A 19,972-nucleotide genomic window follows, 5' to 3' on the forward strand; every position below is an offset into this window, starting at 1 on the left:
GATCATGACCTGAGCCGAAGGCAGTGGCTTAACCCACTGAGCCACCCAGGCGCCCAATAAATAAAATCTTAAAAAAAAAAAAAAGGTTTCATCAAGAGGGTGAAAAGACAAGCTGCACAGCAGGAGAAGTTATTTCCAATAGAACCATCTGACCTAGCCAAAAGATTCATATCCAGAATATATCAGGAACTCTAATAAGAAAAAGAGATAAAAATTCCAATTAAAAAAAAAATCCAATTAAACAATGGGCAAAAACTCTCACACAGCCACTCCAAAAGAGTGGACACTCCACTGTCAATAACATGAAGAAGTTCCCCGTCACTAGTCATCAACTTGCTGACTTGAATTTTTTAAAAGATTTATTTATTTGAAGAGGGAAGGGAGAGAGGGAGGGAGAGAGAGAATCCCAAGCAGACTCCCTGCTGAGCACAGAGCCCAGTGCAGGGCTCGATCCCATGACCCCGAGATCACAACCCAAGCTGAAACCGAGAGCCAGAGGCTTCACCAACTGAGCCACCCAGGTGCCCCTCACTGTTCTGATTTTGTCCGATTTTGCCAAATCATGTATATGATGCTCATTTATCATCAGAGAAATGTAAAATGCTTCACAGCAAGACACCATCATATACCAACCGGAATGCTTCAAACTCAAGACAGACGATATCAAAGTTTGGCAAGCCTGTGGAGCAACTGGAGTTCTCAAACACAGCTGGTGGGACTCTGAAATGGGCTTAACCCCTTTGAGCAAAGTGTTTAGCTCTACCTGCTATAGCTAATCTGGGGCCTATACGCAAATGGGCTCATGCTTAAGGTCATCTGAAGTTCAAAATCAGTCAACACCATGGTGATAAAAATTGGGTCAGCTGTTGCCCTTGGGAGGTATGGAATGGGAGGGGACACAAGGAAGTCTTGTAAGGTGCCAAAAATGTTCTAGATCTTGGTACACAGGCATCCATTAAACATAATCAATGAACTTTAGGTAGGTGAGTTATACCTCAATGAAAAAGAAAAAACAGACACTGTAGTGAATAAATGGACAAAACAGTGGCATGGGACAGGGTGCCTGGATGGCTCAGTGAGTTAAAGCCTCTGTCTTCAGCTCAGGTCATGATCCCAGGGTCCTGGTATCGAGCCCCACATCGGGCTCTCTGCTCAGCAGGGAACCTGCTTCCCCCCCCCCCGCCTCTCTCTGCCTGCTTCTCTGCCTACTTGTGATCTCTGTCTGTCAAATAAATAAATAAATAGATAGATAGATAAATAAATAAATCTTTTTTTTAAAAAAAACAAAAAACAGTGGCATGGGAGACAGTAATGGGGGTGGTATGGGGACACACTTTAACCAGGGTGATCATAGAGGACCCAGTCATGGCAGGACTCCAAGGAAGAGAACTGTAAGCAGACAGGACAACGGGTGCAAAGGGCCTGAGGAGGGCAAGAACCTGACAGTTGGAGAAAGGGAAAAGAGAAAGCCAGCATGGCTGGGGTGTTGTGGAATTATAGTGATGGAAAACAGCCAGGCCCAGCCACTGGCGGGGATGGGTGGGCCACAGAGTAGAGGCAGCATTGTAGAGTGAGAATAGAGAAAAGCTAATAGTTTTAGGTAGTGGTGGGCTAGGAACTCATTTATGTTTGAGAGCATTCCTCTGGCTGCTAGGCAGAGCATGGTCTCTGGATGGAAGTTGGGATTGCAAGATGGGGTCAATGAGGACAAAAGAGCCCCCGAGAATCCCCCGGCCATGCTCGGAAGTACAACTGGGACGTTTCTGTGTTTAAGCGGGGGGGTTTGGGGGTGTGTGTGTGTGCTCGAGGGTCAGGCAAGGCATCATGGGGATCCAAAAGAGGCAAGCATAAAGCCTCTCGGGCCACAGGAAAACCTCCCCGGCTGTGACACCAGAGGAGCAGATAGACAAGGGCAGAAGTGGAGAAAGGGGAGGGCTGATGTAGGCTCAAAAAACTCTGGGTGATTGTGTCTGCCTGAGCCAAGCAGGTGCAGGCTGAGGGGAGGGACAGAGGCCACTGCCCCTTGGGGACTCCAGGCCAGGCTGAGGGATTCGGCTCTGTCCAGAAATCTCTGAGCTCCAGGGGAGGGCTGTGTGTGGGAGAGCAGAAGGGACAACTCTGGGTGTGGAAAGACCCTCTGAGACATGTCAGAGAGGGCTGCAGTGGGGAGAGTGGAGGCCAGGAGGCCAGGAAAGAGGCTGGGGGAAGAGGAGGAGGCCAAGGCTGGGGGTGTGGGGGCGGAGAGCTCCATGGGGACCAGGGATCCCTCTGGAGGTTGCTCACCCTTCCACTCCAGGTTCCCACGGCCCCTCTCCAGATGGCCCAGCAGCCGCTGGGGGCAGGAGTTGAGCAGGAAGGTCCTCTCCTTGCTGACCGCCCCCGCGTGCTGCATCCACGTCTTCTGAATGGTCTCAGTCTCAGGCCAGTCCCCATCCCAGGTGCCCAGCTTAGGGTCGAAAGTCATGAAATCCTCGCCGTTCAGAGCAAACTTGGCCACGGGCACCGAGGCGTTGTCGGGGCCCAACTCACAGCCCAGCAGGCCCTGCAGGGTGTAGGGTCCTGGGGTGCCCACATACAGGTAAGCAGGACCCAAGAGCAGGGGGCCTGGCCCCTCCACGCTCTGACCCCGGGGGTCCGGTTCTTACCTCCTTTCCCCAAGGCTTTGAGACCTTCAAGAAATAGCTCCTGCTTGCTCCGCAGGTCGGTCGTCTCTTTCTCCCAATACCAGGAGACCTGGTTTTCCCAGACCCAAGCCCCACATGGCTCGGCCTCGGCACGCAGGTTATTGTAGCTCAGGTACTGCTGGGGACCCAGCCAGCCGGACACCCAGAAGGCAGGGGCCCCAGGGGCAGGAGAGGACACGGCGGTGAGGTGGTACAGGAGCGAGAGATTGCTCTCTGCAGGAGGGAGACAGAGGCCAAGAGAGCAGATGCGGGGAGGACCTAGACTGGGAACAGGACCAATACCCTAAAAGAGAAAAGACTCAACCCCAAAGAGGAAGGACAGACCAGACAGTGGGAGACAGCCTGGGGGCGACAGGGACATGGGACAGACGCAGAGAGGAAAGGGGCAGACTGGGGAGGGACAGACCCAGAGAGAGGGGCCGGGGCCACATTCAGAGAGAGGGGACAAGCTTGGTGGGGGACAGACTCCCAGAGGAGAAGAACAGATCCACGAGGAGGACAGACTTGGGGCGGAGGGGACAGAGTGGAAGCGGAAGACGCAAAAAGGACAGGAACAGACCCAGAGAGGGGGGGCGACAGACTCAGAGAGAAGCGACCAGGTGGCCCGCAGACGCAGCCACGGAGGAAGAACAGCGATAGAGTGACTCTCGGTGAAGGTCGGGCCAGTCCGAGTGAAACCTCAGATTTCGCTTCGCTTCCCTAGTCCCTTCCCGGCCGCCGGCGCCTCCCTCCTACCCCGCAGCCGCCTCCCCTCACCTGCGCGCACCGTCGGCAGCAGGAACAGCAGGAAACCGAGCCCCCAGGACCGAGGCCGGGGGACCCACATCCTGAGCGGGAGACCTGGGGCGGGAGGGGGCGCGTGACTGCTCCGACCCCCGCCCCGCCCCCTCCTCCCCCAGCTCCCGAGGGGCTCGGCCAGCACGCGCACCCGCGCCTGGGGGCCCCGGGGCTCCGCGACTGCGGCTGGCCACCCTGCCCTCCACCCCGGCGAACTTTCACCCCTTCATTTGATCTTTTTGGGTTAATTAATTACAGAGCTTGGATAGGCTGAGAGTTCTGTCTCAGCGCTCGGCTCCGCCTCTTCCTCCTCCCTCAGACCCTGGAATCCGAGCCCCAGCTCCTCCTCCTCAGACCGAGAGCGCGGGCCCTCGGCCCCTCCTCCCTCAGACCTGGGAGTTCAGGCCCCCCAGCTCCTTCCTTTCGGAGACCCAGGGGTCCGAGCCCCCAGCCCCTCCTCACTCAGACCCAGGGGTCCAGCGCCTCCAGCCGCCTCCTCCCTCAGAGCCAGGAGTCCTCACCCCCCAGATCCCTCCTTTCTGAGACCCAGGGGTCCGGGCCTCCAGCCTCTCCTTCCCCAGATCCAGGAGTTCCCAGCCCCCTCCTCCTTCAGACCCAGGGGTCCAGGGTGCCTCCACTCCCGCGCCACTCTTCCCTCAGACCCAAGAGCCCCTGTCCCAGGGCCCCTCCTTCCCCAGACCCAGGAGTCCAAACCCCCAGCCCCCTCCTCCTTCAGGCCAAGGAGTCCAGGGCCTCCAGCCCCTCCTCCCTCAGACCTGGGAGTCCAGGCCCCCCAGCCTCTCTTCCCTCGGATCCGGATCCGGGAGTCCAGACCCCCAGCCGCCTCCTTCCCCAGACCCAGGAGTCCAGGCCCCCCGGCCACTGTTTCCCCAGACCCGGAAGTCCAAGTCCCCAGTCCTCTCCTCTCTCAGACCGAGTTGTCCAGGCCCCCTCCCACCGCCCACTCCAGCCCCTGGCACCCTCCTCCCTCAGACCCGGAGTGCAGGACCCCAAACCACTCCTTCCTCAGATCCATGAGTCCCCACCGCAGCCCGTCCTTCCTCGGCCTGGGCCCCAGCTCTGCTCACAGCAAGCGAAGTTCCCTTCCAGCCTGCAGCCCGAGCTGGCTCCCGTGACTGGAGACCCCAGTTCCTCTCTCACATCCTGTCCGGAGACTGCTCCCTGACTTCGGGAATATCCAACCCCGCCCCCCAGCTGCAGGGCACACCCCAGGCCAGGCGCCCAGCCTCTGAGTATTGTCTCTGCCTCGCTCTTGAAAACTTTTTTTCTTTGTTTCTTTTCCTTTTGGTCTTTCTCGGTTGCTCCCTGTTTGTTATTTTGTGGTGGGAGCCACCCAGCAAATGCATGACACAGTTGAGAGACTGACACTGTCCAGACTTGGGAGTTTCAGGGGGTCCTCTTCTTACCTCCTTGTCCAACCACCCCCACCTCCCACCCCTTCACCAGCTCTTGCTTCCGTGAATGTTCCCCAGACCCCTTCTAAATTTCCTCCTTGGAACCCGTCCCCTAAGTGTCCCCTTAAAATGCCTTTACACTTCTTTAGTATCTTCTGGATTCAGCGTCAATAACATAGTCCCAAGATACATTGTTGTCTGTCGAGGCCCCTCCAGTCCCCCGCCCCCTGCCCACACCGCAGCCGCTCTGCCTTCATTACATTGGAATGTTGTGCATACATAGAAAGAGACTTATTTTAAGGGATTAGCTCTTGTGACAATGCTGGCTTAGCAAGTCTAAAATATGATAGGGGGTGACTGGCAGCCTGGGGACTCGGGAAGGAGTTGCGGGTCCCACAGCAGGAGGCTGGAGAAGCAGGGAGAGTGGATCTTGCTCGGGAAAGTCTGAAGGCAGTCTGCCCGCCTGGGGGAGCTCCGTTTTGTCCTTCTCTTCAGGCCTCCAGTCGATGGGCTGCAGCCCACCCACATTCTGGAAGGGCAGTCTGCTTTCCTCCAAATGCCCGGACTTTAGTGGAAGTCTCATCCCAAAACATCCTCATAGAAACCTCCAGAGTAATGTTTGACCCAACAGCTGGGGCTCAGACCCTGCCAAGTTGACACACGAAGTTTACCGTGACACATGGTCCATCTGTATTCAGCTTAGCTCTGGATTTCTTTTCGTTCCTCTCCTTGGTCCTGTTAGAAGGTCCACTAAGATCCACCCTCGGGGCCTCTAATGGTGCTGAAGGATCCTGTGTTCATGCCCCCACAAATCCTGTTGTTACAGCACCCTCTGTTTTCTCCTCAAAGCCTCCAAGGAAACTGCCAGCCCCAGCTGTCCCCCTGCGTCCCTAGGGATCTGGCTATGTCTCTAGGGGACCGTTCCAGCAGCCCTGGGGCTCTCATTTTAGAGACCTCAAGACCAAAAACAAGCAAAGTGAATAATAAAATAAAGGCTCAGGTCCTTCTTGTGATGTTCCTTGAACCCTGGTATAAAAGGGCCAATGTCTTGTGACAGTGCGCCCTAGGACCCTGCTTTACTTTCCCTTGGAGCCTGGAAACCATCGCCCACATGTCCTGTAGGACCCTGGCCAGAGGCCTCTCCTTGGCCCCGGGACTCTGATATCTCAGGTCCCCACCCCCATGCCCTTTGGGTCCCCTGATAGAATCCTGAGGCCCAGACATAATGTCTGCAACAGCTTCTGCTAATCTCATTCTTGGAATTGGCCACCCCACCCCTGGGATCCTGCTAAGCCAGTCCTGAACGTTCTCCCTGGTGTGACCCCAGAGGGGCCTCAGCCCCAGGCCCTTGTCCCCTGCTACAACGTTCCTACCAGCAGCAGCCCTCCACATTTCTCAGGGACTTGCCATCAGGCCTTTCCCATACCTCCTCATCAGCTAGATTGTTGCTCCCTCACCCAAGAGGGAACCACCCTCAAGGGCCTGGGGACCCCACTGAAAAGGGGCTCTGAGGTCTTGCTATGTGTGTCCTCTTTAGGTCCCTGAGTCCTACTCTACTGGTTAAGAAACCTCCACCCACCCCACACAAGGGATCTTCTCTATAGTCTATATCCCTAAATAATGCCATAAGGGACATGCCCTGGGTTCCTGCCACAGTGCTCCCGGGACGCTAGGACATTGTCCCTGGGGCTTCCATAACACTCACGTTTTGCCTGCCTTTCCTTCAGCTCCTTCTTTACCCCTCTCCGGGTATCTGTCTCCTCTGGGTGTCTTCAGTCCTGGTACAATGTCCCATCAACTGTCACTGCCACACCTGTCAGAACACTGCTCTAATATTCACTGGGTCCTACCGAAAAGTCTTTGATGGTGGCGGGGGCCAGGGGTTGCTGGGTGGCTCATTTGGTTAAGCATCTGCCTTTAGCTCAGGTCATGATCTCAGGGTCTTGAGATCAAGACCCACACTGGGCTCCCTGCCTGTGCTCTTTCTGTCTCTCTCTCTCTAATGAATAGATAAAAATCTTAAAAAAGAAAAAATAAGAGTGTCTCCTAGCTCTACCATGAAGTCCTGCTTAAACACTCCAAGGTCCAGCTAGTCTGTGTCCTCCGGACTCTGGGAAAATTCCCGCAGGGTTTTCCCCACGTGTCCCAGGGTCCTGCTTCGGTGGCCGCCGCCCACGGCCCTGGATCATTCATTTCCCACTGCTGCTGTAATTCAACCATGAACTCAGCAGCTCGAAACCACACAGATTTTTGATCTTACACTTCTGGAAGTCAGACATCTAAAATGGTCCACAGCTCTGGTTCTTTCTTAAGGCTCGAGGGGAGAATCCGTTCTCCTGACTTTTCTGGCTTCTGGAAGCTGTGTACAGTGTCATGGCCCCTTCCTCCAGCTTCAAAGCCAGCAACACAGCTGCTTCTCTCCCTTCTGACCTCTGTGTGCGTGCGGCCATCCAGCCTCAAATCTCTCTCTGACTCTGATCTTCCCACCTCCCTCTTATTTTTTTAAGTTAATTTTTATTAAGCGTTAAGAACGACTATGTTTCTCAGCCTGTGTGGGGAGCAAGCCCACAACGGTGGTGTTGTGTCATATTCTACCCAGCTGAACTAACCAGCCAGCCACTCGGCCCCCATCTTCCTCTTACAGGTATTCTAGGGATTACATTGGTCCCCTGGATAATCCCAGATCACCTCCCCATCTCAAAACCCTGAATTTAATTGCATCTGCAAAGTCCGGCTTATCATATGAAGTAACAGATTCCCAGGTTTCAGGGGATTACGGCATTCATATTTGGGGGAATGTCAGCCTACTACAGTCAGGAAGGATGCCCTTCTTTGTCCCTGACCTCCTCTGCCAGGGTTGGGCAGTGAGGGCTCTCAGTCAGCCAGAACATTCCCCATAACATCCCTCCTTCCTGCTACAACAGAGAAAGCCTTCAGGGTCACTTAGGACACACTGGGACTCCCTTCTAGGTGTTCTGGGGTCCTGTTTGTTTATAGCAACTCCTGGGTATCCCTTCTCATCTTCCCAGAGTCCGTCTCTAACGATTCTAACTGTGCCCTCCAGAGCCCCTGGGCTCCTGCTGTTCTCCAGGGGCCCACTATAAAGAAGATGAAGCCCATGGCAGGACCAGTTACGTAATTTGCAGGGCTTGGGGCAAACGAAAATGTGGGGCCCCTCGTTCCAACTTCAAGACGGTTCTAGCAGAGCACTGAACCATTGAACCCAGGGTGGGTCCCTTCTGAATGAGGTCTGAAGCCGCCTTGGCCCTGGGGACTGTGCACTAGGATCGCGCCCTCTGCACCTGCACCAGTAGTGCCCCCTACTGATCCCGAGAGGTAATCTCGCCTGAGTTCAAAACCAAATTCTTCTTCCACGTTGGTTTTTCCGAGCCGTTTTTTATCTATCAAGTGGGGATAACGATTCTGCCAACCTCAGGAGAGAGGCTTCAGGGAGTCAAGGACTGGGCATGGGGCAAATGTAGGGCATAACAGTAACATGTTTCCTTTAATGTGCACCCCTCCCTACCCCCGACTCCCAGCTGCTGTTAGGGTCCCAGGGATCTGAGACGCCATGTCCCAGATGTCTTGGCTCCCTCTTGCATCTGCAGGGGCCAGCACAGTAAATATTGGTAGAATGAATGATGGCAACCACGAAGGACCTTGGGCTGGTTTGATAAGCACCTAAACCTCTTCTAGAATAGCTTTGATGTCCTGCTAGAACATTCTAGCAGAATCTCTGCTGGAGCCCTCTGTGATAATGTATAACAGAGCTGGGATCTACCAGAATGTTAGACTCCCAGGGATTTGCCACGATAGACTCTGGGATGTTGGGTAAAATGCCCCCAAATGGGGCAGCAGGATGGCTCAGACACATACAAAAGCTACTTCAAGTTCCCCAGACTCCACTCACAGACCTCGGGACCAGACCAGACCAAATGATTTCAGGTGCCTGCTCCCACAAGTCCTGCTACAGTAGAATACCACAGAGGCTGCAACAATGATTGCCAGGGGAGGGGGCCATCGTCACCTGCTAATGAGCAGCAGAGCTGGAAATCAGCACAGAGCCTGTGGTCACCATGCTGTCACTTGGAGGTATCTCTTCATGGTCCCCGCTTCCGCTGAGCTCCAAGGACAGGCCTGCCTTGTGGGATGCAGGATTTAACTGTTTACTCCCCTGAACACGTACGGGTGCTTCCAACTTGTCCACGTGCTGGGGATGCGGAGCTCACCTTCCAGCGGTTAGCGGGTAAATCACAGGGGTTTGTGCAATAAACATACAAATACAGAAGAAATGGGGCTTCATCTGTCTCTGCAGGGCAATCAAGCCAGGAAGGGCGGTTGGGCAGCTTGGGGGTTTAGCTGGATGGCAAGAGGCTGGGGAGCACTACAGCCGAGGCAAAGAAGGAGGGAGCCAGGTGGACACCTGAACGGAGAGCTGCCAGGCAGTGGGCACAGCCAGTGCGAAAACTCAGAGGGAGGGAGCAAGTCTGCTGGGCGCTGCCTGCTAAGCAGTGCGGAGGGCGGAGGGCAAGCGCTGAGGCTGTGACAGTCTGGACCTAGGAGTGGTCTCTGGCTGTCTCCTGACTCTAAAAAAGGGTAGACACGGTGGTCACCTCCCTCCAGGCACAAGTGGCGCGGCCCCAGGGCGTCTCTCCTTGGTCTTTGCCACATGACCCACCAGACCCAGCACACACCATTCAGGCACCCCACCTGCGACTATGTACCCTAACACAGTGGGGTGCCAAGGAGACACCCCAAGACCACTGGGAGGGAACAAGGTAGCTGGGCTGCTGTCAACAGCGCAGCCCCACCCCAAACGGAAACACCTGTGGTGGGGGGGCTCCTAGGGCCACCTCAGAGCCCTTCTGGGTCCCAGGCCCCTCCCTCGGGGTCTCTGCCCTCCAGCACGGGTGGGGTGGGGCAGGCTTACAGGCTGAAACTCCGGGGCGGTGCCCCCTTCTGACCTGTCCCTGCCCCTTCCTGCCCCCTTTGATGCGGCCCCACTTCCTCTGGCAGGAACCCCCGCCCTCACTGGGTCTGGGTAAAAAAGGAGCCGCAGAGCCGGTCCAGAAGCAGTGTCCCTGGAGGTAGCAGCTCCTCTCTCCTCTCGGCCCTGTCTCCCAACCCTTGTACCAGTGCTGTGCCTCAGTCCCTGGTACAGGTATGGGGGGCAGGGACCTGGGGATCCCAGCAGCACCAGGCCCCGAGGGCTGAAGCCATCAGGTGCCTCCTTCTCCCCTGGCTGCCAGCTTCAATGACGGTGAGGGTCTTTCTACAGCTTCTAAAAGCCACTCCCCCCCCCCTCAATCCTGCCACCTTGTTGCCCCCCAGGTCTATCATCTTGAACTTGATTTCTTGCTCAAGATCTGTCTGGTCTTGTTCTGAAATCTGAGTCTGTCACTACCTGTGGTCTCCGACCTTGCTCAGAACCCAGCTGAGTCCCTTTCTGGGTCTCTAACTGATCCTTTTTCCCTACAAGACTGCCTTTCACTGTTAGGATCAAACTCTCTCCCTTTCCCACATTTTCCTGACACTCCACATCACCATCTGGCCATGTCAGAAGGCTATTTCCCTGACCCTGTCCCCATTTCTCTCCTCCCACAAGGCCACCCCGACCTGGTCAGTCTCCCTTCCAGGGCCTTTCCTAACCCACGTCTAGCAGCCTGCAAGCGGGTGGTGCTAAGGTGGGTCCCAGGCTGGCTCCAGCTTGCCTCGCTAGGGGAGGGACCTTCAAAGCCAGTTTCCTTGGACTTTCAGGCAAAGTAAGTTTCTAGAACCTGAGTGAGACCTGGAGCTGAGCTGCTCACCCAGGGGAGAACCTGTTGCGACAGATGAGTTTGCTCATCTGCAAAGGGGCATGGTGCTCACTCAGGAAGGGGCAGCGTGGCCTGGGGCTGGAGGGGGGAGCTGCCTGGCCTCCATGCTCCACTCCTCTACTGTCAGGGGGGAGACAGAGAAGCCCAGGCCGAAGTCAAGACCCCTGCAGCTCAGAACCAGGTAGCACAGGACTCCGCAAGCCCATCCACCAGCCCCCTGCCTCCCCCTCCCCCACTTCCCCAACCTTAGCCAGGTCCAGAGGGCCCTCCACCCTCATTCACTTCCTCCCAAGAGACTGGGGGGTGGGGGGCACACCCCACCGCCAGGTAGAAGGGCTTACTGACAACAAGAGGTAGCATGGACCAAAAGGAGACGCAAAAAGGGGAGCAGTGTCTCAATACAGGTTCCTATCTTCACCCAGAGATGTGAGGACAGGAAGGATGTGGCTCCCGGTCCCTCCTTTATACTGGGGTCCAGAGAATGAGAGAACCCCATTTTTTGCCATCAACCCCATTCCACTCCCATGAACAACCCCTCTGGCAAAGGAGCAGATACCCTAGGCCAGGTTCCCGACTGGGAAAATAACTTTATTTTCTTCAAGGGTGTGGACAGGTGTCTAGTCTCAGAATTTCTGGAACTGCTTCTTGGTGCCAGCGGCCTTTGTGACTTTGAGCACGTTGAAACGCACTGTCTTGCTCAAGGGCCGGCACTCGCCCACTGTGACGATGTCGCCGATCTGAACATCTCTGTGGAGGTGGGCAGGGGCTGTGTCAGAGGCTGGCCTGTCCCATGCAGGCCACTGGAGGCCGGGCCTCTCTGCTTTGCTCCCCACCCCCCACCCTACCCAAGTTCCAGTTTCACCTGTCCCCGGTCATTATTTATTGAACACAAACTGTGTCCAAGGTACCAAACCCAAACTGGACAGAGGGCACTCCAAACCTTTCAGAGGTGTCTCGGGGCAGAAGACCTCCATCGATCCCCTCCACTATACCCAGACTGGAGGCTCCTGAGGACATGTGCTTGGCTGCACCAGTGTTCTCACACCATCGCCAACAATTTAGTACCCACACAGCGGCCAGGTCCTGTCACTCAGCCTCGGGGGCACACCGCGCCCGCCTCTCTGCCTGGGAACCTGAGGGCCCACTGTGTTCACCTGAAGCAGGGCGAAAGGTGGACGGACATGTTCTTGTGGCGCTTCTCAAAGCGGTTGTACTTCCGGATGTAGTGGAGGTAGTCTCGGCGGATGACAATGGTCCTCTGCATCTTCATCTTGGTCACCACACCTGGGGGGAGGGGACAAACTGTAGGTCGGCCCCACGAGGAACGGGGGCTTTGGGCAGCCCAGAGTGTGCTGGGAACTGGGAGCTACCTAGGTAGGATCCCAAGCCCTATTGCTGACATCGGCTGTGCCAAATGACCTTCTCAACATGCCCATGGTGGGTGTCTGAAGACCATCTTGAAAAGACATCTGCCAGTGCCCCCGTGGAACCAGGAGTCCGCCCATCCCCTCCTCACCCAGGAATCTGAGCAACCCCGGGCCCATCATCCCTCAGATCCAGAAATCTGAACCCAAGCACCTAGGTGCCCTCACTCACCAGACAGAATCCTCCCTCGGATGGAGACATTACCAGTAAAGGGGCACTTTTTGTCAATGTAGGTGCCCTCAATGGCCTGAATAAGGGAAAGAAACGAGCCTTAAACAAGGACTTCCTGAAATAACCAGGGGGTGTGGCCCCGGGTCGGGAACTACATTTCCCACCAGCCCAGGGACCAGCCACCCAGCTGTGGCCAAGGTAACTGGTTTGCACACACACGTGCAGGAACCCGGGGTCTCCTTCCTTCTGAGGATAGCCCCCATACCTCCTTGGGCGTCTTGAAGCCCAGACCGATATTTTTGTAGTATCGGGGAAGCTTCTCCTTGCCAGTTTCTCCAAGCAGGACCCTCTTCTTATTTTGAAAGATGGTTGGCTGCTTTTGGTAGGCACGCTCAGTCTAGATGGACGAGGAGGCAGCTGGTGAGCCTGGAGACTGCAACTCGGCCTGGAAGCCCTCCCAGAAACCCCAGAACCCATCCTTCCTAGCATTTACTCCCCAAACGACAGACTCCCAAGCCTCGATCACTACCACTGAAAACACTCACCCCGAGTCTCTTGAGTTGAGATTCAACTCTGAACCAGCGTTTACTTCAGCATTTATGCTCTAAAACACCTCCCGTCACCTGCAGCACTCATTCCTTAAAACCCAGGCGCACAAAATCATTTCTCTAACAACGTGAACATCTTTCAGCAACTACTCTCCAAGCCACAAGGACACCCACCCAGGATTCTCTCCGTATATATAACACATGCGATTTCAGAAATAAATACCAAAACCACGGGCTTCCTGGATTAGCCCTTAGGGCTCAGTTCTCACAGGATTAACCCGACGGCCCAAGGCCTCCGGAAAAACCACCCAGTAAACCCTGAGTTTTAAGAAGATAACTCCAAAAAGGCCTGAGCCGCCACTAAACCCCACGCGGGGAGCCCCCGGGACTTAGGAGGCGCTTATCTAGATTAATTCAAAGACACGAGCCCCCGAGGTAAAGCCTGGGAAATCGAGGTCGCCTGGTATCAATCCTCAAACTGGGGCGCGGGGTCTTTCTCTCCGGGACGCGCCCCTGAGGCCGAGGGTGGGCCCCGCAGCATCCATGCCAGCCCCGAGCCCGCACCTGAATGTCCGCCATCTTCCCGGCCGCCTCAAAAAAGGAAAGCCGGAAAGGCGTCCGGGTTTCCTTATCGACTGCACAGGGGCAAAGGAGGAAGTGATGAAAGGGGGCGGGAACACGGTTTGGGGCGGGGCTTCGGGCGCGACTGTGATTGACGGGCGTCCCAAAGCCAGCACGGACGCCCCACAGGATGAAAGGCTGGGGGTCGGAAAGCGGCGGAAGCGGTCTCGCCAAATTCACGCCAGGAATGCTCTGGTCCTGCTAGTTCACGTTGGCAAGGCGAGGCCAGCTTCTAGCCCCCTAACGTTATCGCGAGAGTTATAGGGAGGCGGGCATGTTTCGACGGGGCTAAGATCACGTGGAGTATGGAGACCTCGTGGCTGTGCGCCTGCAGAATTCAAACGGGATGCGGTGGCGGCCATCTTTTTGCGGGGCGGTCGGCGGTCTTAAGAGCATGAGCTGCCATTTTTGTGAGGGGCGGGGGTGGACCATGAGTTTTTTTCCCCCGAGTAATGAAGTTGTGCTTTTATACCCTGTTTCATCCCCAGACCGTGGTGGTTTAGTGAAAAACAAAACAAACACCCCCGTGCTGATTTTCTGTCTGTAACAGCACTGTCCATCTGAACATTCCGCAGTGATGAAAATGTTCTATTATCCGGACTACCCAACACGGTAGCTGCTTTCATTTCAAATGTATATGAGACTGAGGACCTGAATTTTTTTTTTTTTTAAAGATTTCATTTATTTATTTGACAGAGAGAGATTATAAGTAGGCAAGAGAGGTAGGCATGGAGAGAGAGGAGGAAGCAGACTCTCCGCGGAGCAGAGATCCTGATGTGGGGCTCGGTCCCAGGACCCTGGGATCATGACCTGAGCCGAAAGCAGAGGCTTTAACACACTAAGCCACCCAGGCGCCCCAAGGACCTGAATTTTTAACTTAGTTTCATATTATTTAACTTAAATTTACACAGCTACATGGAGCTAACTAACATCTATAGCATTGGGCGGTGCAGGTCTATAACTGGATACAAATTTGTTATTTTGTCACTTGTTAGAAAGCAAAGTCTTAACGAAGCACAGGTTTTAATATTTTTTATTCTTTTCGATTCGGCTGGCAAAAAATTGATCTCCCAGGGTCTGAAGGCTCGTCTCAATTTGTGTACTTATCCTGTAGCATGAGGCACTGGTGCACAGGCCACATTTAGTGATGAGGCGCTTCCATTTTTTTTCTTAACTGCAGAACGCTCCTCCTCTCCTTGCTGCTTCTAAAACTTGTAGATCCATCTGGGCCTTGGGACTTTTCAACTTGCTGTTTCTTCAACTGAATTCTTTTTATTTATTTATTTATTTATTTATTTTTTATTTTTTAAGATTTTATTTATTTAGGGGCGCCTGAGTGGCTCAGTCAGTTGAGCTGCTACCTTCAGCTCGGGTCATGGTCCCAGGGTCCTGGGATCGAGCCCCACATCGAGCCCCGCATCGAGCTCTCTGCTCAACAGGAGGCCTGCTTCTCTTCCTCTCTCTGCCTGCCTCTCTGCCTGCTTGTGATCTCTGCCTGTCAAATAAATAAATAAAATCTTGTTTTTTTAAGATTTATTTATTTATTTGACAAATGGATAGAGACAAAGCACAGGTAGACAGAGTGGCAGGCAGAGGGAGAGGGAAATGCAGGCTCCCCACTGAGCAGGGAGCCCATGCGGGACTCGATCCCAGGACCCCAGGATCATGACCTGAGCTGAAGGTAGCAGCTCAACTGACTGAACCACCCAGGCGCCCCTTCAACTGAACTCTTTGTTCAGCACCTCACCTCTCAGGCAGGTTCCCGAGGAAACTAACCCGCCCCTCCCCCCAGATTCCACACTGGTGACCCACTATGAAGAGGGTGAGATATCTGGGGCGATTGGTGGCTCAGTCAGTTGATCGTCTGCCTTCCACTCTTCCACTTGGTTCACCGACACCCCCCCCATGCTCTCCCCAAATAAATACATAAAATCTTTTAAAAGAGTGTCCGGTGTCCATAGCTCTGCTCTCAGGCTGGATTTTACATTTATCCCGTTTCCCTTTTTCCACTAGAAGGAAGGCAGGAATTTTTACCTGCTTTGCTCTCCAGGGCTTTCTGGCAGCTGTCATGTGGTTCAGTGCTCGATTCATACTTGTTGACTAAATCATCAAATGAATGAAGTTTGGATTGGGATATGCCAAAACGCCCACCCTTATAGGCAGCTCTATAAATCAAGGCATGTCTCCACCACGGGATACTCTGCAGGCAGTTAATAAAGGGGAGGGAGCTCGATCGATGGGGAAATGAAAAGATTGCCAAGCCGTATTTCATTGTTTTAAATGTGCAGTTGGTTCTGAATAGGTATTTCATGCCCACGGTGCAAAATTCAAAAAGTACAAAAATGAATGAATCTTTCTCCCACTCTTCTCCCCAGACACTGATGCCTAGTTTCCCTCTCCAGACACAACCACTGTCATCCTGTTAGCTTCCAATGGGTCTTCAGGCTGTTTTACCTTGGGTTGAATTTGTACATGGACAAAGTAAATTGCAGAACAGAAGGCATACTATGACCCATCTATTTTTAATATTTATTGATAGTCTGTGGGATGACTGCCTTTTCTTTTAAATCTCCTTATGTGATATAAATGTGGACTTTATAGATTTCAAACACTGTGTTGTTCAGTAACTTAGCCAGTAGTTATATGTGATTTTTAAAAATATTTTATTTGACAGAGAGAGAGAGAACACAAGTAGGCAGAGTGAGAGAGTGGGAAGCAGGCTCCCTGCGGAGGAGAGAGCCCAATGTGGGGCTCGATTCCAGGACCCTGAGATCATGACCTGAGCTTAAGGCAGAGGCTTCACCCACTGAGCCACCCATGGGACCCTATATGTGGTTATTTAAATTGAGTGACAGGGTGTAGCTCAGTGAGAGAGCCCATGCTTTGCACTATGAAACCCTGGCTTTGAGCCCTGGCACCTCCAACCACTGGCTTTTCATTCTTTAAGAGATACATTAAATTTAAATTGATTTTAAATTAAATTTAAATTGAATACAATTTAAAATTGAATTAAATTAAATTAAAATTCAATTAAATTGAATACAATTTAAAACTCAGTTCTTCAGTCACCTTATTCAAAGATCAAATGCCCAGAAGCCAGATGTGGCTTCCATATTAGAAAACATTCAGAGTATTTTTTTTTAAGATTTTATTTATTTGAGAGAGAAAAAGAGAGAGAGAGAGAGAGAAACCTGAGCAGGGGGAGGAGCACAGGGAGAGGGAGAAGCAGGCTCACTGCTGAGCAGGGAGCCCAACACGGGGCTCCGTCCCAGAACCCCAGGATCATGACCTGAGCTGAAGGCAGACATTTAACTGATTGAGTCACCCGGCACCCTGACTCAGAACATTTTTATCAACACAGAAAGTTCTCTTGGACAATGTAGCTATAGAGTAGACTGTTCATATGTATATGGTGTCTTTTATTTTTATTTATTTATTTTTTAAAGATTTTATTTATTTATTTGACAGAGCGAGATCACAAGCAGGCAGAGAGGCAGGCAGAGAGAGAGGAGGAAGCAGGCTCCCTGCTGAGCAGAGAGCCCGATGCGGGGCTTGATCCAAGGGGCTTGATCCTAGGACCCTGGGACCAGGACCTGAGCCCAAGGCAGAAGCTTTAACCCACTGAGCCACCCAGGCACCCCTGTATATGGTGTCTTTTAAGTTGTACTAACTTCGAAGATGTAAATGCTACTAACTTACAAAAATAATTCGAAAGTTGAATTGCTTAAATTTCTTTCACACTTAATAGCTTTGTGAATTCTTTTTTTTTAAGCTTGTGAATTCTGAAACATTGTATTATTGTGTCAGCATTCTCTACACCTACTGTGGGGCTCGAACCCACAACCCCAAGATCAAGAGTCTCTTTTGCTCTGGTGACTGAGTCTGCCAGCCTCCCCTGAATGAAACATTTTTAAAAAAGATTTTATTTATTTATTTGTATTTATTTGACAAAGAGATCACAAGTAGGCAGAGAGGCAGGCAGAAAGAGGGGGAGAAGCAGGCTTTCTGCTAAGCAGAGAGAGCCTGACTCGAGGCTCGATTCCAGGACCCTGAGATCATGATCTAAGCCGAAGGCAGAAGCTTAACCCTGAATGAAACATTTTTAACTGTAATTGCTTCAGTCCCTTTGGGGGTACCATTCAGAGGGAAGGACTTTTCATTTTTCTTTTTTTTTAGTTAGTTTTTTTTTTTTTTTTTTTTTTTTTGACAGACAGAGATCACAGGTAGGCAAAGAGGCAGGCAGAGAGAGAGGAAGCAGGCTCCCTGCGGAGCAGAGAGCCCAATGTGGGGCTCCATCCCAGGACCCTGGGATCATGACCTGAGCCAAAGGCAGACACTTTAACCCACTGAGCCATCCGGGCGCCCCGACTTTTCATTTTTCTGTTTTAAAACCTTCTATGTCTCCCCCACCCCCGACCTTGTAGTAGCTTTATTTATTTATTTTTTTAAATTAATATTTTCTTTATTTATTTGACAGGCAGAGATCACAAGTAGGCAGAGAGGCAGGCAAAGAAAGAGAAGAAAGCAGGCTCCCTGCTGAGCAGGACGCTGGGCTCATGACCTGAACAGAAGGTAGCGGGCCTTAACCCACTGAGCCACCCAGGCACCCAGTAGCTTTATTTTTTGAAGACATAAGTAATTTCTGGAGTTTTTGAACGACTTGATAAGGATTTATGATATTTAGTTTAAAAAAAAAAAAAAAGGCAGGGCCTATAGCTGTTATTTGCAGCGTGTGCTAAGCTAACAAAAGTGACTTAGAAAAAAGCCTGGAAGGAAATGCATGACTTTGCCCCCGTGGTTTGCATCTCCAGGTGGTGAGATTAGGTGTGATTTCCTCTCTGGTTTTTAAAATGCTCGGTATTTTGCAAATGGCTCAGAATAGCTGGTGAGATTTTGATGATAAGGGAAAGCAAAAAAATATATATTGCTTCACAGTGAAGGGGGATATGGGGGCAGTTTGGAGATATTTGGGCCCACAGCTTTTAATGACCACAACCCACAGTAGGAAATATGGTTGCATCGTGACCAAACACCTGTTTCTCTCTCTTCTTTTTATTAAGTTTACTTATTTAAGTAATCTCTACACCCAACATGGGGCTTGAACTCATGACCCTGAGATCAGGAGCTGTATGCTTTCCCAGCTGAACAAGCCAGTTGCCTCCTTCCTCTTGCTTTCTAACTCAACTTTCTCCTTTCCTTCCTGCAATATACTGATTTTTCTCCTTTCTGTTTCTATTCAGGTTTGTTATCATTTTGAGGCTGGTTACAACCTACCACATCGACTTTCTGCCCCACAGGGTCAGATGGCCTTGACGCCCAATAATGAACTCTAGCCAGTTCCAGGGATGACCACTTGACAGTGTTTCTGGCCTCTGCGGGATTTCAGACGTACTGAACCAGGGTTTCACGACCGAAATGCAAATGATGGTTGACCTGGGGAAGCTCACGTTGCCATGTGCGCCCAATGCTTAGCAAGGTTAAGACCCTCCCTTGGGGGACGCCTGGGTGGCTCAGTTGGTTAAGCAGCTGCCTTCAGCTCAGGTCATGATCCCAGCGTCCTGGGATCGAGTCCCACATCGGGCTCCTTGCTCGGCAGGGAGCCTGCTTCTCCCTCTGCTTCTGCCTGCCATTCTGCCTGCCTGTGCTCGCTCTCTCCCCCTCTCTCTCTCTGATAAATAAATAAAATCTTAAAAAAAAAAAAAAAAAAGACCCTCCCTTGGGCCCTGCTATGGACCAGGATGGGAAGGTGTGCTAGAGCTCCTAGGGAGGAGTTGGAGATGGGCTAGGCCCGCCCACGTGCTGTGGGCGGGGCGCGAGACAGAGCTTCGAAAACGTTCCTGCGACTGACCGGTTGTTTCTGAGCCTCAGTGTCTGCCCCCGAAGGGGGGATGACTGGCTGATGATGAACAATGTTGAGCACCTTCTAACATGCTTATGGGCCATTTGTGTATCTTTGATGAAATATTTCTTCAAATTCTTCCCCAATTTGTAGTTGGTTTTCCTTATTATGGAGTTTGGAGGTTTTTGTTTTGTTTTGAATTTGAAAGAGAGGGAGAACACAAATGGGGGCAGGAGCAGAGGGAGAAGCAGACTCCCCACTGAGCATGGAGCCTGATGAGGTGCTCCATCCTGGGATTCCAGTATCATGACCTGAGCCAAAGGCAGATGTTTAGCTACTGAACCATCCAGGTGCCCGTTTTTCTGCGTATGTGTGTGTGTGTTTAAGATTTTATTTATTTAGGGGCGCCTGGGTGGCTCAGTGGGTTAAGCCGCTGCCTTCGGCTCGGGTCATGATCTCGGAGTCCTGGGATCCAGTCCCACATCGGGCTCTCTGCTCAGCAGGGAGCCTGCTTCCTCCTCTCTGCCTGCCTCTCTGCCTGCTTGTGATCTCTCTCTGTCAAATAAATAAATAAAATCTTTAAAAAAAAAAGATTTTATTTATTTATTCGACAGAGAAATCACAAGTACGCAGAGAGGCAGGCAGAGAGAGGTGGAAGCAGGCTCCCTGCTGAGCA

The 19,972-nt window shown here is 52.4% G+C and overlaps 3 protein-coding genes and 1 non-coding gene across 7 annotated transcripts in view; all 4 read right to left on the reverse strand.

Annotated features, from left to right (window-relative positions):
* FCGRT (Fc gamma receptor and transporter) overlaps positions 1–4,654 on the reverse strand; it is a 12,920-nt gene extending 8,266 nt beyond the window's left edge. The window contains exons 1-4 of one of the 4 annotated variants that reach the window (XM_059381439.1): positions 4,550–4,654; positions 3,441–3,524; positions 2,646–2,897; positions 2,284–2,559 (exon numbers count right to left, since the gene is read on the reverse strand). In XM_059381439.1, the coding sequence (XP_059237422.1) occupies positions 2,284–2,559; positions 2,646–2,897; positions 3,441–3,510 (598 nt within the window). In that variant the 5' untranslated portion in view covers positions 3,511–3,524; positions 4,550–4,654. Of the gene's footprint in view, positions 1–2,283; positions 2,560–2,645; positions 2,898–3,440; positions 3,706–4,507 lie in introns of those variants that run through there. The other 3 variants (XM_059381440.1, XM_059381441.1, XM_059381442.1) reach the window with 3 other exon arrangements.
* LOC132005675 (large ribosomal subunit protein uL13) overlaps positions 1–19,972 on the reverse strand; it is a 109,940-nt gene that overhangs the window by 83,202 nt on the left and 6,766 nt on the right. The window lies entirely within an intron of this gene.
* Positions 11,260–13,511, reverse strand: RPS11 (ribosomal protein S11). Its single transcript, XM_059383758.1, has 5 exons — positions 13,401–13,511; positions 12,554–12,685; positions 12,289–12,364; positions 11,847–11,976; positions 11,260–11,439 (listed from the first exon to the last, which is right to left on the reverse strand). The coding sequence occupies exons 1-5, from the start codon at positions 13,413–13,415 to the stop codon at positions 11,316–11,318; spliced, it is 477 nt and encodes a 158-aa protein (XP_059239741.1). The 5' UTR covers positions 13,416–13,511; the 3' UTR covers positions 11,260–11,315.
* On the reverse strand, positions 12,085–12,166 carry LOC132006234 (small nucleolar RNA SNORD35). Its single transcript, XR_009401017.1, has one exon. It is a non-coding gene; the product is annotated as a small nucleolar RNA SNORD35 (small nucleolar RNA).

Source organism: Mustela nigripes, chromosome 17 (assembly GCF_022355385.1).
Source record: "Mustela nigripes isolate SB6536 chromosome 17, MUSNIG.SB6536, whole genome shotgun sequence".
Lineage (NCBI taxonomy): Eukaryota > Metazoa > Chordata > Mammalia > Carnivora > Mustelidae > Mustela > Mustela nigripes.

Excerpts from the sequence above, each read along its gene's own strand:
- RPS11 (XM_059383758.1), bottom strand. Across the intron at positions 12,365-12,553 it reads GCTTCAAGACGCCCAAGGAG|GCCATTGAGGGCACCTACAT; the intron begins GTATGGGGGCTA and ends TCCCTTATTCAG. Across the intron at positions 11,977-12,288 it reads CCGAGGGAGGATTCTGTCTG|GTGTGGTGACCAAGATGAAG; the intron begins GTGAGTGAGGGC and ends CCCTCCCCCCAG.